Source organism: Sebastes fasciatus, chromosome 16 (genome assembly GCF_043250625.1).
Source record: "Sebastes fasciatus isolate fSebFas1 chromosome 16, fSebFas1.pri, whole genome shotgun sequence".
NCBI classification, from domain to species: Eukaryota; Metazoa; Chordata; class Actinopteri; order Perciformes; family Sebastidae; genus Sebastes; species Sebastes fasciatus.
This window is the reverse complement of record NC_133810.1, coordinates 2835815-2852706: the sequence shown is the minus strand read 5'-3', so window position 1 is coordinate 2852706 and position 16892 is coordinate 2835815. Positions and strand designations below refer to the sequence as shown.

Here is a 16892-nt window from a genome sequence, read left to right as displayed (position 1 = left end):
AATTCTCTTATTTGAGAAGCTGGAACCAGATAATATTTGGGAGTTTTTTGCTTCAAAAATGACTTAAATTGATTAAAACAGTTGCAGGCTGGTTCATTTTCCTTCAATCCCACTAATGAATTAATCGATTAATTGTCACAGCTCTAATGTTTAAATGAAGCACGGCTGAACAGTTTTTATATTAAGTGAATTGAATTAAAGCAGGCAGAGGTCACATTCAGCGTAAAATATAAAAGGCCTAGTGTACTGTAAGCGGCTGTGCAGCTGCTATCCATTTACTCCTGCTAGATGAGACGTGAAGACTCAATAAATGCACATATTTCTTTTCTTTCCTGCACCAGAAATACTCCGTTTCTAAAACCAGCCGGTCGTCAGGCTCTCTCCTGCCTGCTGCCTAAATGCAGAATATTCTCAAATTCTCCCTCCTGTGTTGATCATCCACAACCCCCACCCCACCCAGCACACCCTCCCCCACCCAATACCCAGAACCCACCACAGGCGGAACCTCCCCCCCCCTGCCGGAGCTCTGCAGACCAGCTGCAGCAGGCCCAGGATCAATTTTTAGAAAGATACTGAATAAATGTCACAGCGGAAAATATACATATCGGCTATAAACAGAGACGTTAACACCACTGCAATTAAAAAAAAAGCCACCACATAACATAATGCAGTCACAATATGTGATTACGTCACCGTAGAGTATCACAGACAGACTTTAAAAGGCCCTGTGGGGAAAAACTGTACGACACCAAAAAACACCCATGAAAAACAACGTCAAGCGAGACAAGCACTTAGAGGCCTCTGAGTCCCTATAGGAACTTGATATTTGTATTAAAAGAAGTATTACGGTGACACATCAGGAAGAGAGAAGACGACTAAAACAGACAAGGTCACTGTTGAATGTCAAACTGTCAAACTCTAACTCTATATCCTGCTAGAGGAACTGAAACTGAAAGAAACCACAGGAAGATTAAATAAAACACAACAGTCCCCGTGGACTGTTATCACGATACAATGAGAATAAAGATCACTGAAGGGCATCTTAGACACAATATAAACCCGATACAGCATGATTTTAAGATTATAAAGTTTTTTATTTATTTATTTTAATACATTTTAAATCAATTTATTTATTTTTGCATTTATTTATTAATTTATTTTGCATTTATTTGTTATATATTTATGCATTTATTTATGCATTTATTTTTTATTCATTTGTTTTGTGTTATCCATATTACAGATGTATTTTAGTGATACATGAGTGATTACGTAATATAAACTAACACAGACACATTATAACGCCCTAAAAATTCAATATTGAGTCACAGAGATACAAATAGCTTTTTATGTACAAACTAGGGCAGGGGCGATATATATTAAATATCGCAATATTTTTTGACCAAATACCTTCACAGGCTTTCACAAAAATATTTACATAATGAGATTGTGGACATAATGGCTACGTGAACAAAGGCAAAACAATTACATCACTTTACTGTAATGCAGCCTTTAAAACCAGGAAAATATATATACGACAAAATCTAAGATGATATGTAGACTCATATCAATATAATATCGATATATTGCCCAGCACTAATACAAATTATAAATATTAAGTTTGATAAAATCCCTACTGAGTACTCTAGAGGCAGTATTAGATGCTGTCTGCGTCTCTTAAAGCCTGAATTGCTGCAATAAAATCACTATCTACACTACGGGTGTCGTGGTATACCGGTTTTGCAGTAATCGCGGTATTAAAAACATGAAAATAGTAATGTCGTGTAAATAATCCAGCCACGATATATCGTGTTTAACAACAACAATGGTGTTTAGCCTCTTGATTTAGCTATTTCTCTTTTGTGTTCTTCCCACACGCGGTTAATAAAAGCTTGTCACAGACATGACGTCATACACGCGCATCAGATACAGACTATAAAACAAACACGCCACAAGCAAGCACGCGTCTTGTCTTTGTGATTCTGTCAAAATGACGATAGATTAAAAGGAGATACTTTTATCGCCCTGCTAAAAACGTAAACTTCTGGTTGCACAAGAAAAACTAAGTCCTTCTTGATACTTGGTTAGTGAATGTTTCAATGTTTGGGAAAGTTTCATTTCAAACTCAATTAATTTCTTATATATCACAATTAATTTGTATAATGTTTTGTAAATAAAATTGTATTTGTTTAATTTTCAACATACATTAAAGGTCCCATATTGTAAAAAGTGATATTTTCTGTTTTTTTTACATTATAAAGCAGGTTTAAGTGCTATAAAAAATACTGTTAAACTATCAAAACGTTTAATATACGGAGAAACACACACACAGGCCGCATTCAGAAATTGTGTGTTTGAAACAAGCCGTTTTTTCTGTCCATTTGTGATGTCACAAATATACAATATTTAGACCATTACAAGGTTTTAAAGGTAAACATCCTAAATGTGTCCCAGTTTATTTCCTGTTGCAGTGTGTGTGAATAACATCAGCTGACAGGAAGTAAAAATGGACCCACACCGTTGCCTAGCAACGCAATTCCGTTGAAATGCGCTAAAATGGAGCGTTTCAGACAGAGGGTGAATACAGGTATATTCAGACAGACAGTATGAGGAAAGTAAAGTTGTTTTTTTAACATTACAGCATGTAAACATGTTCTAGTAGAAACACAAAATACAAGTATGAACCTGAAAATGAGCACGATATGGGACCTTTAATATAATGTATGTTGCGAGCACATAGAGGAATATTATAGATGTTTTTAAGGATTATTATACAAGAGTAGTATAATTAAGTAAGACTGAACAGTATTGAGTACTATAAACAAAGTATCAGCCCCTAAAGGAGTATTAAACACTTATTTGTATACGACGAGTTGAATTTAAAAGGAGAAAGAATAAAACAAAAGTTAGATAAAATCAGTATATGAAAATTGCAGCTATATATTTAAGGAATATTATAGGTATTTTGTTATAATATGAGCGAGAGACAGAGTAGTACAGACAGTATTAACCTAAACCTAGGGTATTAAAGGATTATATAAGGGAATATGTTGAGTACAAAGAAGGAGATTGAGTAAAATAAAGTCAGATAAAATCACTATTAAGCTCCACGGGCACAACATTTGCTCCTACTGGTATTTTATAGATATTTGTAAGTAATATTATAGCAATATAATAGGATTATAAATCAGATAAAGTCTCCACTGATTCCTGTGAGCCACTATAGAGGAAAATTATAGGTTTATTTCTGACCTATTATACTTGATACAATACGAGGAGGAATATAATTAGACATTAGAGAATTATTGGACATTAGATGAATAATAAAAAGGAACATTAAAACCATTTTCTCGGACAAAGAGAAAAGTTAGATTATAAATCACACATGATAATGATATGTATATTATAGACATATTCAAGGAACATTATATAGGACTAAGAATACTATAAAGATGGTTTGATGGTTTATTTAAGGAGCATTAGACACAATACATTACAATAGGAGGGAGATTAAGACAATATCGAGTACTACAGACACAATAATAGCCCATCACTGATTATTATAGGAATATTAAACCACTCGTCGACAGACTATTTTAAACCCATATATTAATTTTAAGAATTATTATGCTCAATATGTTATGTAAAGGAATATAATTATGTATGAACAAGAAAAGAAAATAATAAAATAAGATAAAATCTGAGCTAGACACAGTATCTATGAATAAAATATTATATATATATATATATATATATATTTAAAGAATATTATGGTGGTAACTTTGAAAAATGGATACCATAAAGAGAGATTAATTGGTCTCTAAAGAACACTGGGAACTCCTCCAGGAACACTGGTGAGACAATTTAGATGTTTTAAAGTACTATTATACTTTATATAATATAGGAAAGACTATAATAAAGTAAGAATAAGAAGTAATAGCTATAGAGGAATACTAAACAGGACAAAGACGAAGAATAATAGATATATATTTAAATAATGTTAAAGTATTACTTCAGAATAAAGAATACCATTGAGGCAGATTTAAACAACAGAGCTGCAACATGCTTACTTTAATGATGGATTAATCTGGTGGTTACATTCTCCACTAATCATTCGGTCTATAAAATGTCAAGTTTGTCTAACCGACAGTCCAAAACATAACAAATATTCAATTTACTATCACTGAGGAGTGAGATAACAAGCAAATATTTACATTTTTAGAAGCTGGAATCAGATAATGTTGCTTAATAAATGTTGCAGATGTATTTCCTGTCAAACAACTGATCGATCAATAGGTCTAGTTATGTGTAGGTATATGAGCAGGACAAACAAGGGAAGAAACTACAAAGATAAATTCATTGTTTATCTCACATTTGACAAGCTGGAACAAGATAATTTTGGCATTTTTGCTTTAAAAAATTGATTAATTGATTATAAAACTGTTGCAGATTTACTTCCTGTCCAACTAATTGATCAATAGTTTGAAGTCTAGTTATGTATGGGCGTATGAGCAGGACAAACAAGGAAAGAGACAACAACAAACTAATATAAATTCACTATTTAGCTCACATCTGACACGTAGGAACAAGACAATTCGGGGATTTTTGCTTTAAAAGAAAAAGTTAATCGATTACAAAATTGTTGCAGATTTACATCCTGTTCATCGATTGATCGATCAATAGTCTAAGGTCTATGTTTAGGTATATGAGCAGGACAGACAAGGGAAGAAACAACAACAAACTAATATAAATTCACTATTTATCTCACATTTGACAAACAGATTTTGGCGTTTCTGCTTTAAAAAATGATTAATCGATTACAGAATTGTTGCAGATTTACTTCCTTTTCATCAACTGATCAATCAATAGTTTGAGTTCTAGTTATGTGTAGGTACATGAGCTAGACAAACAAGGAAACAGACAACAACAAACTAAAATACTTTCGTTATTAGGCTCACATTTGACACGCAGGGACCGGAGAATTTGGGGTATTTTTGCTTTAAAAAATGTATTCATCGATTACAAATAAGTTGCAGATTTACATCCTGTTCATCAACTGATTGATCGATCAATAGTCTGAGGTCTAGTTATGTGTAGGTATATGAGCTAGACAAACAAGGAAACAGACAACAAGGATATATTCAATATTTAGCTCACATCCGACAAGCAGGAACCAGATAATTTGGCAATTTTGCTTAAAAATAAGATTAAATCAACTATAAAATTGTTGCAGATTTACTTCCTGTTCACCAACTAATCTATAAATCCTTTGAGCACTAGTTGTAGTACAGTTATATATTATATAATATATATTATCTATAGATATACAAGCAGGAATAATACCAACAAAAGTGAGATCAAGCCAGCTTCGTTTGCAGAAAGCTAAAGAAAGAATATTTTATACATATATTTAACTTAAATTATAGTAGAGATCATATGATAAGTACTGCCATCGAGTGAGTATCATAAACATACTATTATCTACTATAGGTTAGTGTTATATGCTTTTTTTTGGTTTTTGTGGCCCTGGGGGAGGTTCCAGCTTCCCTCCAGCCTACTAGCGGTGGAAACGAGGCAGGGCTTAAAAACCAGCAGCAGCAGACAGGAAAATAAAAAGCCACATAATATAAAACGTGAGCAGTGAGAGAGCAGCTCTAAAAACAAAATGTGTTTTTACAGTTTTCAGGAAGGAAGAAGAGAGGGGACAAGCAGGAACAAGATCATTTTGGCATTTTTGCTTTAAAAAAAATGATTAATCGATTTTAACATTTTTGCAGATTTACTTCCTGTTGACCAACTAATCGATCAATAGCTTGAAGTCTAGTTATGTGTAGGTATACAAGCAGGACAGACAAGCAAACAGACAACAAGGATATATTCAATATTTAGCTCACATTTGACACGCTGGAACAAGATAATTCTGGCATTTTTGCTTTAAAAAATAATAAATTGATTATAAAATTGTTGCAGATTTACTTCCTGTTCACCAACTAATCGATCAATACTTTGAGGTCTAGTTATGTTTAGATATATGAGCAGGACAAACAAGGAAGTAGACGATAGCAAACTAAAATAAATTCACTATTTAGCTCACAAACGTTGGCATTTTTGCTTTAAAAAACATGATTAATCGATTATAAAATTGTTGCAGATTTACTTCCTGTTCACCAACTAATCTATAAATCCTTTGAGCACTAGTTGTAGTACAGTTATATATATATATATATATATATATATACACACACACACACACACACACATTACCTATAGATATACAAGCAGGAAAAAGATAATTTAAAAAAATTATTAATCGATTATAAAATTGTTGCAGATTTACTTCCTGTTCACCAACAAATTTATAAATCCTTTGAGCACTAGTTGTAGTACAATTATATATATATATATATATATATATATATATATATACACACACACACACACACATTATCTATAGATATACAAGCAGGAAAAAGATAATTTAAAAAACATGATTAATCGATTATAAAATTGTTGCAGATTTACTTCCTGTTCACCAACAAATTTATAAATCCTTTGAGCACTAGTTGTAGTACAATTATATATATATATATATATATATACACACACACACACACATTATCTATAGATATACAAGCAGGAAAAAGATAATTTAAAAAACATGATTAATCGATTATAAAATTGTTGCAGATTTACTTCCTGTTCACCAACTAATCTATAAATCCTTTGAGCACTAGTTGTAGTACAATTATATATATATATATATATATATATATATATATATATATATATATATATATATATATATATATATTTATATTTATATATATATAAATATAAATATATATATTTATATTTATATATATATATATATATAAATATAAATATAAATATATAAAAATGATTAATGATTAATATATATATACATATACATCTTATCTATAGATATACAAGCAGGAAAAAGCAAAGTAAAAAATACCAACAAAGTTGAGATCAAGCCAGCTTTGTTTGCAGAAAGCCAAAGAAAGAATATATTATACATATATTTAACTTAAATTATAGTAGAGAACATATGATAAGTACTGCCATCGTGTGAGTATCATAAACATACTATTATGTACTATAGGTTAGAGTTATATGCTTTTAGTTTTAGTTTTTTGTGGCCCTGGGGGAGGTTCCAGCTCGAAGCAGAGCTGCCCTCCAGCCTACTAGCGGTGGAAACGAGGCAGGGCTTAAAAAGCAGCAGCAGCAGACAGGAAAATAAAAAGCCACATAATATAAAATGTGAGCAGTGAGAGAGCAGCTCTGAAAAAATGTGAATATAAACAAGAATTTAAAATGGAAACCCTTTAATCTGCTGCTGCCCCCCTTTGCCTACGTCAGTTCTCGTGATATTTCTGGGAATAATGCAGTGAGATATTTTTTTTTTTACACAGTTTTCAGGAAGGAAGAGAAGAGAGAAGGGAGGGGGGTTAAAAAAAAAAAAAAAACACACCGACGAATATTAATAATAAAATATCTCCTGCTTTAGATTATAAATAAATAAAATAAATTGGGTATATTTCCTGTTATTCACTCAACACTGCAATAAATAAATATATTATAATTAAAAATACACACAACACATGAAAAATAATTAATTTCGACACAAGCTGAAAAAGGTTTCTCTCCAAATAAAAAAAAAAAGAAACTCAATATTAACATTCCTGCTTAAACTGTGGCAATTACGCTGGAGACCAAATGTCGAGGAGGGGATTTTGATGATAATAATATCAATATGCTTCCTATTATAACACTGCTGCTGCTGCTGCTGCACCAAAAGAGTCGAAATTAATGCATTTTAGGTGCAGAAATGGACAAAATGTCTGCTAGTTTGTCCAAAATGAGGGAGTAGTTAAGGTTTAAAAGTTTCCTGATATTTGCATTGCATTGTATGATGTGTTAGTAGTGTTGCTGGGTGTGGGGGTTGGTAAAAAAGGAGGAGAAGCTTGTCGACACACACAAAGAAATTAATCATTAAAATTAATATTATTTTTTTTTTTTTAAAAAGGCGATACCAGCTTTTCGGTGTCACACACGATTGTTCCCCCTTTATAAATGTAAAAAATAACACACTAATATATTATTTTACAAGCTGAAAAAAAAGTTAATAAAGTTGTAATTGCAGTCAGAGCAACTCTCCGTGGTTTGGTGAAATATGAAGGAGGAAAAACAATCAATACGACCAACTGGAATGGAATAAAAACGGTAGAATCCGGATTGAATTCACAGCGACACACGGTGAGAATATTCCCCGCATCGATATGTGTTAAAACCAGCCGATTATAGGTGATATTAATCGATATTTATTAAGGATATTATATTTTTGTTACCTGTATTGCATTGTGCTCCATTTGCAGTCCTGCATTCCCTCTCTGAGAGGCCCCTCTCTCCGGTTACACACCGCCGGGGACGAGCCGTCACACAAACAAACGCACCCAGCAAGAAAAAATAAAAAAGAGGCTTTTTTTTTTTTTTGTGTGTTATTTTTTTTTTTTTTGTGTGTGTCTGTGTAAATGGGGACAGGATCTAGGTGTGGCTAAAGTTTGCCACAGAGTACATTTACAACTTAATGTTAAAGTCACAGTGGAACGGCAGTTAGAAGCATCTTTTACCCTCGGTGCTGTGACGTGTTTCCGGGTGACGCGGCCAACGGGTGGGCGGGGCTTAAACTATACAAAATAAAATCCTTACTCAATAATAATATTATAATATATACATATATATATATCTTATATATATATGTATATACATACTTATATAGTATATAAATATATATATATATATATTATAAATATATACATACTTATATAGTATATAAATATATATATATTATATTATATATGTATATTAAAAATATATATATATTAAAAAATATATATGTTATATATATATATATAAGTATATATACTTATACAGTATATATATATATATATTATAAGTATATACATACTTATATAGTATATAAATATATATACATTATATTATATATGTATATTAAAATATATATATATATTATATATATATATATTAAAACATATATATGTTATATATATATATATATATATAAATGTAAAGTGTGATTGTTAGGATTATTGTTAGCAGTTTTAGCAAGTGCCCCAAATCACATTTTATTAGATATATTTATTAATTGTTTTTATTATTATACTTAATAATTGTACTAAATACTAAATAGGCTATATTTCTTAAGAAAAAAATAAATGTAAGCAAATTTACAGGTTAAAAATAACTTCTTGGTTTTCACAAATATATAAAAAAAAAAATTTGCTTTAAAAAAAAATACTATTTGAGTGTCAAAATTGTTGCTTATTTATTTTCTGTCAATCTGCTAATCAATTCATCTTTGATTAGCTCTAATAAAAGGCTGTTGCCATGGAGAAGAAGCCAGTCAGAGGTATGGAGCTGCTTTGCACATTTGTGATATTCTTTTGGAATAATTGTTATGTTTTATCAATAGCCACATTGATTAAAATTATATTCCCTTCTAGTAGTGGCATGAAAAGAAAAATACTCATATACAAGTACTTCAAATTTGTACTTAAGTAGCCTACTTGAGAACATTTTTTACAGGTAAAAAATAACTAATTACTATAACAGGTACTATAACTAGCAAATTTACAGGTAAAAAATAACTAACTTCTTGGTTTTCACAAATATTTAATTTAAACTGAGATAACCAGAAAATATTAACATTTGAGAAGCTAATAGAACCAGAAGATATTTTTTTTTAAGTTTTGCTTGAAAAAAAAATTAAAAAAACATATATATATATATATATACATATATATAGAGAGAGAGACCAGAGTTGTGAATGAATGCAACATTTTTATTAATTTTCAAATGTATTTCTTTTTTCCTTTTTTTTTTTTTTAATACATTTTAAATCAATTTGTTTATTTTTGCATTTATTTATTATTTATTTAGCTTTTTTATTGTGTTATTTTGTGTGTGTGTGTGGAAATGGGGACAGGATCTAGGTGTGGCTAAAGTTTGCCACAGAGTACATTTACAACTTAATGTTAAAGTCACAGTGGAACGGCAGTTAGAAGCATCTTTACCCTCAGTGCTGTGACGTAGGTCCGGGTGACGCGGACACGAGTGGGCGGGGCTTAGATGCTAAAGGGAGGGGGTTTAAACTATACAAAATAAAATCCTTAAATTGGTAAAAAAATGTAATGTAGTTTGGTGTGCTTCAAATTTGTACTTAAGTATCCTACAGTATAGGCTATATAACTTGAGAAAATGTAGGCACATTTACAGGTAAAAAATAACTAGCTTCAATTCAGACTGAGATAAATATTAACATTTAAGAAGCAGAAGATATTGTTTTTAAAGTTTTACTTTAAAATAAAAAATAAAAAAAATACTAATTGATTGTTAAAATTGTTGCTTATTTATTTTCTGTCAATCTGCTAATCAATTTATCTTTCATTAGCTCTAATAAAAGGCTGTTGCCATGGAGAAGCAGCCAGTCATATATATATATATATTATAATATAATATAATATTTATATATATATATTATAATATATATATATATAAAATGTTTATATAAAAATATATATATATAAATATAATATATAATATATATAAAGTAAATATAAAGTGCGATTGTTAGCATTGTTAGCGGTGTTAGCAAATGCCCCAAATCACATTTTATTAGATATATTTATTAAATGTTTATTATTATTATTATTATTATTATTATTATTATTATTATTATTATCTGACTGTTCAGGAACAGGCATGCTGTGTCTCCAATGGGAGCACATTCATATTTTTATATTATAATATATACAGTATATAAAGTACAGTATATAAGTATATATACAGTATATAAATATACAAATATATACATATACAGTGCATATATATATATAGATATAGATATAGATATAGATAGATATATTTATTAAATGTTTTTTATTATTATTATTTTTATCATCATTATTATTGTTGTTGTTATTTTTTATTATTTCTATTATTTTTATTATTATTATTATTATTATTATTATTATTATTATTATTATTATATGACTGTTCAGGAACAGGTTTTCCACTGAGAGCACATTCAGGGTTAAAAATACCGGCGAGGGTTAAAAATACTGTAGAGACACATCAGCCTGTAATGACAACATTCAAACACTGGGTCTAAAAATATGGAGTCTCTTTTACAGCTGCCATATTAACACACACACGTCACTGTTAAACACTAATAACATACGCACAATATATCTCATAAGCATATGCCTGGAATTAAGATTTAAATTATTATATCCAAATGGTCTCACCGTCCCTGTGGGAATATACAGCTTAAATATTCATTAACATTATGAATCATACCTATATAACCATGGCAACAAAAAGGCTTAAATGCACGAAAAGATCAGACTGCATGCAATCTGCAGAGGTGGGAGAAATAATCAGACCATTTATTCAAGTAAACGTACAAAAACACTATAAAATAATAATAATAATAATATAATCTAAATGTAATATGAATAGGAAAACAATAAATATGCATTATTCAGAATGCCCCCATGCAAGACTTACATTATTAATTAATTTATTCATAAATCATATTGGATCATTATTACCGATGCATTAGCATGTACAGGGGTGGAAGAAGTACTCAGATCCTTTACTTACGTGAAAGTACTAGCACAACAATATAAACATATATATATATAAACATATATATATAGTTATAAATATATATATATAAACATTTATAAATATATTTATATATATATATATACTATTACACGTTAGAGTCCTTCCTTCCTTAGAGAATTTCTACTCAACATATACTTATAATATGCATTAATCAGACACAATCTGGATTATTTATGTAATTAAAATTCACATTAACACATCAATAACTCACCATTGTGAAATGCTCCAAGTGATTTTTTATTCATTCTTTCTACATTTTAATGCATTTTGTAGTTTTCCATAATCTAAATACAACAACATGCACATTTCGATGTTTTTCTGACGCTGTTAAAGGTCCCATATTGTAAAAAAGTACGATTTTCATGTTGTTTATATTATAAAGCAGGTTTATAAGTGCTTTATAAATACTGTTAAACTATCAAAAATGCTCAATATATACTGAGAAATACACACATATTCAGAAATTGCGGGTTTGAAACAAGCCGTTAGGGATTTCTGTCCATTTGTGATGTCACAAATATACAAATATTTAGACCATTACACGGTTTTTAAACGTTCTAAATGTGTCCCAGTTCATTTCCTGTTGCAGTGTGTGTGAATGACATCAGCTGACAGGAAGTAAACATGGACCCAAACTGTTGCCTAGCAACGCAATTCCGTTGAAATGAACTAAAACGGAGCGTTTCAGACAGAGGGTGAGTACAGGTATATTCAGGCAGACAGTACGAGGAATATAAGTTTTTTTTTTAACATTACAGCATGTAAACATGTTCTAGTAGAAACACAAGTATGAACCTGAAAATGAGCACGATACGGGACCTTTAAATGTTTGTTTACATTAGTAATGTTTGTAAGCAGAGGAGTAAAAACAGGCCTAAATTGATCCCACTAGGGCCGATACATGCATCGTTAAAATCAGAAACAGAAACACAGACAAGGAATTATTTAACTTGGTGATTTTGGTACATAACAATTAACAAAGTGCCTTTTTTAGGCCTCTGAAAATGATAAATCGCTCTTCTTTTGAGCTGCTCAGATGTTTGTTATGAGCGGTCGCAAGCAAGCGGACAAAGCTTCGTGTTAAAGGGATCACAAGACAAAAAAAAAGTTCTGTAATCACTGGTCTGTTTTTTCTTTTGCAGATGAAACTGATCATCATCATGATGAAGTGATTAAATGGAATTTAATAACAAGCGTCCTTGACAAGACAGGCGGCATCACAATTAGCAATGCTGCAGACACAAAAACAAAACACATAACACATCAAAATGACAACCAATCATAAAACATTCATCATAAGGGACCAAACCGGGGGTCAGCAACCTTTACACTTTACAAAAAAATAAATAAAAATCTGTCTGGAGCCGCAAAACATGTGATCATTGTGATGAAGGTAACGCAGTTTATAGTCTAAGTATATAGTATATAAGTCTAATGCAGTGAGGGCCAAAGAGACAATGTACTACGGAGTATTAGGGCCACATTGAGGGAAAAAACATCTGAGATTTACAGAATAAAGTCGTAATATTACAAGAATAAAGTCGTAAAATTACGAGATTAAAGTCATAACGTTACGGGAAAAAAAGTCGTAATATTACGAGAATAAAGTCATAACTTTACGTGAAAAAAAGTCGTAATATGAAAAATAAAGACAGAAAATAAAACGTAAAATAACTACTTCATAATATTATGATTTTATTTTCATAATATTAAGGTTTTTTTCTCTAAAACTTCTGACTTTAATCTCGTAATATTATGACTTTATTCTTGAAATCTCAGATTTATTTTTTTCCTCAATGTAACCCTAATACTCCGTCGTACCGTCGTACCATAGACCTACAACAATGATCAATAAAAATGAAAATATAAACAAAAAGACAGTTATTCATTTCCATGTTTATAAATCCACAGGGAGCCACTGGAGAGGAGCTGAAGAGACGCAGGTTGCTGACCCCTGAGCCAATCAATCAAAACACACACGATGACGAGACGTTTCCTGTTGAACCACAAAGTCTAATTTTATTTGTTTTAACACAAAAGTTAAATAAATAAAACTTATAAAACAGCTTTGTTTACACAGCGAGGCTGGGGCTTCTCTTCTAACAACCCTGCTTCCAGTGTTTGTGCTAAGCCAATGATATTGGTCTTCTCTTCTAACACCGGTAAGAAAAAAGTTATATTATCATATATATATATCGTATTATTTGGAATATTAAGACTTTTAAGCAGCATTTCAACGTCACAGCTGGTGGAGGTGGAGCTCAATTTGAACTCTTTATATACTGATGGATAACAGTAAATCAACTCCAGCTGTAGTGGAATAAAAAAACACAATATATCACTCTGAAATGTAATAAAGTTCCTCAAAATTGTACAGAACTTGAGTAAATATACTGGGTTTCCTCACTAAAGTCCGCCTTCTTTTGAGACTCCTTTAAGGGTTAAAACATCTAGTTTCTGCTCCCTACTGCACACCACAGGAGAAATATATAAATAGCCTATAAATATCTATGATCAGTGTACACACACACTCAAACTGTTAAACCAAAAGGCTTCCTGATGCAAATATTGGACCTGAGGTGAAATGTGAGAGCAGGCGTTTTTAGCTGACGTGATTAACAGCTTGGTTTTTTTGTAGAGAAACGTGATCACACTCACACAGGACTCATGCGGGGCCTATCGCTGGTGTGAGCTCATGTAAACGGCTGTTCCCGGCTGTCTCCAGCAGGGGGAGGAAGCACGTGTCTGTTTGAACTCCATGAGGCTGCAGCACGACTGACATTCATGTAGTGGCAGGCCTCGCCTATTAAAACTCACTTCATCATCAGGTTCTGTGCTTTTAATGGAAATGAGCTGCATTATTCTCATAGTCTCCTGTTCCAGCTGCTCTACTTTGTTTTACCAGATTCAATTTGTTTTATCTGAACTCCTGGGGAAACAAAAGGAGTGACGTCAGATGTTATTAAAGTTGATTTCCTAAATTAAAGCTGCAGTAGTTAGTATATATTTTTGGCATCATTGGGCAACAATCCCATAATAACCTTTCATCATATTGTAATTCAAGTGTTCTGAGAGATAACTAGACTTCTGCTCCTCATGGCTCTGTTTTCAGGCTTTAGAAAATATTACAGTTCAACAACAATCACAGGTCATTTCTCCGGTGTCCTCCGGTGCCCCTAACGGCATCTGCAAGATTTCACAGACCGGAGAAAAACAAGCAGTAAGAGCTGATCTGAGGTCTGCTGTCCAGCTGCCGTCTATGAGAGCCGGCTGTCAATCACTCTGAACTCCGACCAAACGGTCAAACTAGGCAGCGCTGATCAAATATGAATCAATATTCTGTTACGTTAATGCCTATTTCTCTCTTCAGATGTTTTCAGAATCATCTTGTAGTGCACGGTTTAGCTGGAAAATGAGAACGTTTGTGACGCCGCCGCCGCCGCCATTGTGAAATCTGGTGAAGGAACGCCAAGTTCTGGTCACATGACCGGAGCACAGCCAATAGGAACGCTCTCTCAATGAAATGACCTGTGATTGGTCAAAGTCTCCCGTCACAGGCTAGATGTTCTAAAGCCTGAAAACAGAGCCATGAGGAGGAGCAGAAGTCTAGTTATCTCTCAGAACACTTGAATTACAATATGCTGAAAGGTTATTATGGGATTTTTGCCAAATGATGCCAAAAATAAACTGACTACTGCAGCTTTAACTCCTTAATATACTGTCAGCTATCTACAGCAATGCATCATGGTCTATAAGATCATCTGTTTGTAGCATATCTTTAAAAAAGTCAACTTTTCATGATGTCAGAAAAAACAGCCCTGATTTCAGCTTTGTGACGATGCATTTTCCAGCTGATGCAAGAGGACAGGAAGGGGATGAAAAACTGTAATCTGAAAAGTCACTAAAGCTGTCAGACAAATGTAGTGGAGTAAAAAGTACAATATTTACCTCTGAGTATAAAGTAGTGTAAAGTACAAGTACCTCAAATTTGTACTTAGATACAGCCTGAAATTACATTTATAGACTAATTTGCAGCAAACACTTCACATCTTGTCAGCCCCTTCATAATGTCTTCTTTTAAACACTTCATTACAGGGTTTGTGTGCATGAATAAGTAAATAGCACAGGTCTGACTGTAGTGCTGCAGTACGAAGACGAGCAGCTGGATTGAATCTTTACTTTCATCCCAAAATCACATGCCGAGTGGCAGAGACACGCAGAAACAGGCAGAAACAGGCTGTTACAGCAGCAGCAGCACATCAGGCTGCAGCAGCACTTTGTCCTCTGCATGTCAGTGAGAGCTGCAGCAAACAGCAGCAGCAGCAGCAGAGGAGGCTTCACTGCTGATGAGAGGAGAGGAGTCATTCTGCAGTGAAGCACGCTGAGGATATAATACTAATGAGGATAATCAGGCCAGGAAGCACCGTGAAACACCTTAGATGTTACAAAATGTCAAATTATATCTTCTTTAGTTCAGATTAATATTAATGGACGTGCTTCTTGTCCCTTCACAGATTTTATTTAATCATTCCTCCTCTTGGTATTTAATAATTTAGTTGCTTGTGGGACAAAACATAATATGAATATATATATATATACATATATATATATATACTGTACATATATATATATATATGTATATATTACAATCATAATGTATAGTTTTAATAGGCTTTTCCATAATTCAGTTGTAAACTTCTGACTTTATTCTCATAATATTATGACTTCTTTTTCTCGTAAAGTTATGACTTTGTTTCTTTACTATTATTATTTTTATTTATACTAACTTGCTGCTGTTCAAGAAGCAACAAACGCAGTAATAACAGTGGTGGAAGTGTTCATAAAGTTCAGGTTTTGTCATTCATTCTCTAGTAGTGACGTGGATATAGGTGAGAGATCTGCCACCACTTAAAAACAGACTGTTGGATCGTTTTCAGCCACAGAACACAACAAGTCAGGAAATGTTTAAACTTTCCACAACAAAAAACTAAACACATTTTCTGTTTGATTCTCCTTTTGGAATATTTTTTTTGTTTTTGTTGGTTGATGACCGCTTTGTCTGTTCCTGCTTATCAGCAGCTAACAGACTGCAGGTTGAATCACTAAACAGCCACCAGAGGGCAGCTTCTAGAAATCATCTCTCTCATTTTATAGCATTAAAA

General features: G+C 32.1%; 1 protein-coding gene and 1 long non-coding RNA gene across 2 annotated transcripts in view; both read right to left on the bottom strand.

The window, feature by feature from the left end:
* LOC141753292 (uncharacterized) overlaps positions 1 to 10129 on the bottom strand; it is a 42253-nt gene extending 32124 nt beyond the window's left edge. The window contains exons 1-2 of the mRNA XM_074611803.1: positions 10065 to 10129; positions 8367 to 8601 (exon numbers count right to left, since the gene is read on the bottom strand). Of these exons, the coding sequence (XP_074467904.1) occupies positions 8367 to 8387 (21 nt within the window). The 5' untranslated portion in view covers positions 8388 to 8601; positions 10065 to 10129. The remainder of the gene's footprint in view (positions 1 to 8366; positions 8602 to 10064) is intronic.
* The window catches only part of LOC141753303 (uncharacterized), a 51472-nt gene extending 36448 nt beyond the window's left edge, over positions 1 to 15024 (bottom strand). The window contains exon 1 of the long non-coding RNA XR_012590426.1: positions 14772 to 15024. This is a non-coding gene — a long non-coding RNA (uncharacterized LOC141753303). The remainder of the gene's footprint in view (positions 1 to 14771) is intronic.
* Positions 15025 to 16892: the final 1868 nt, after the last annotated feature.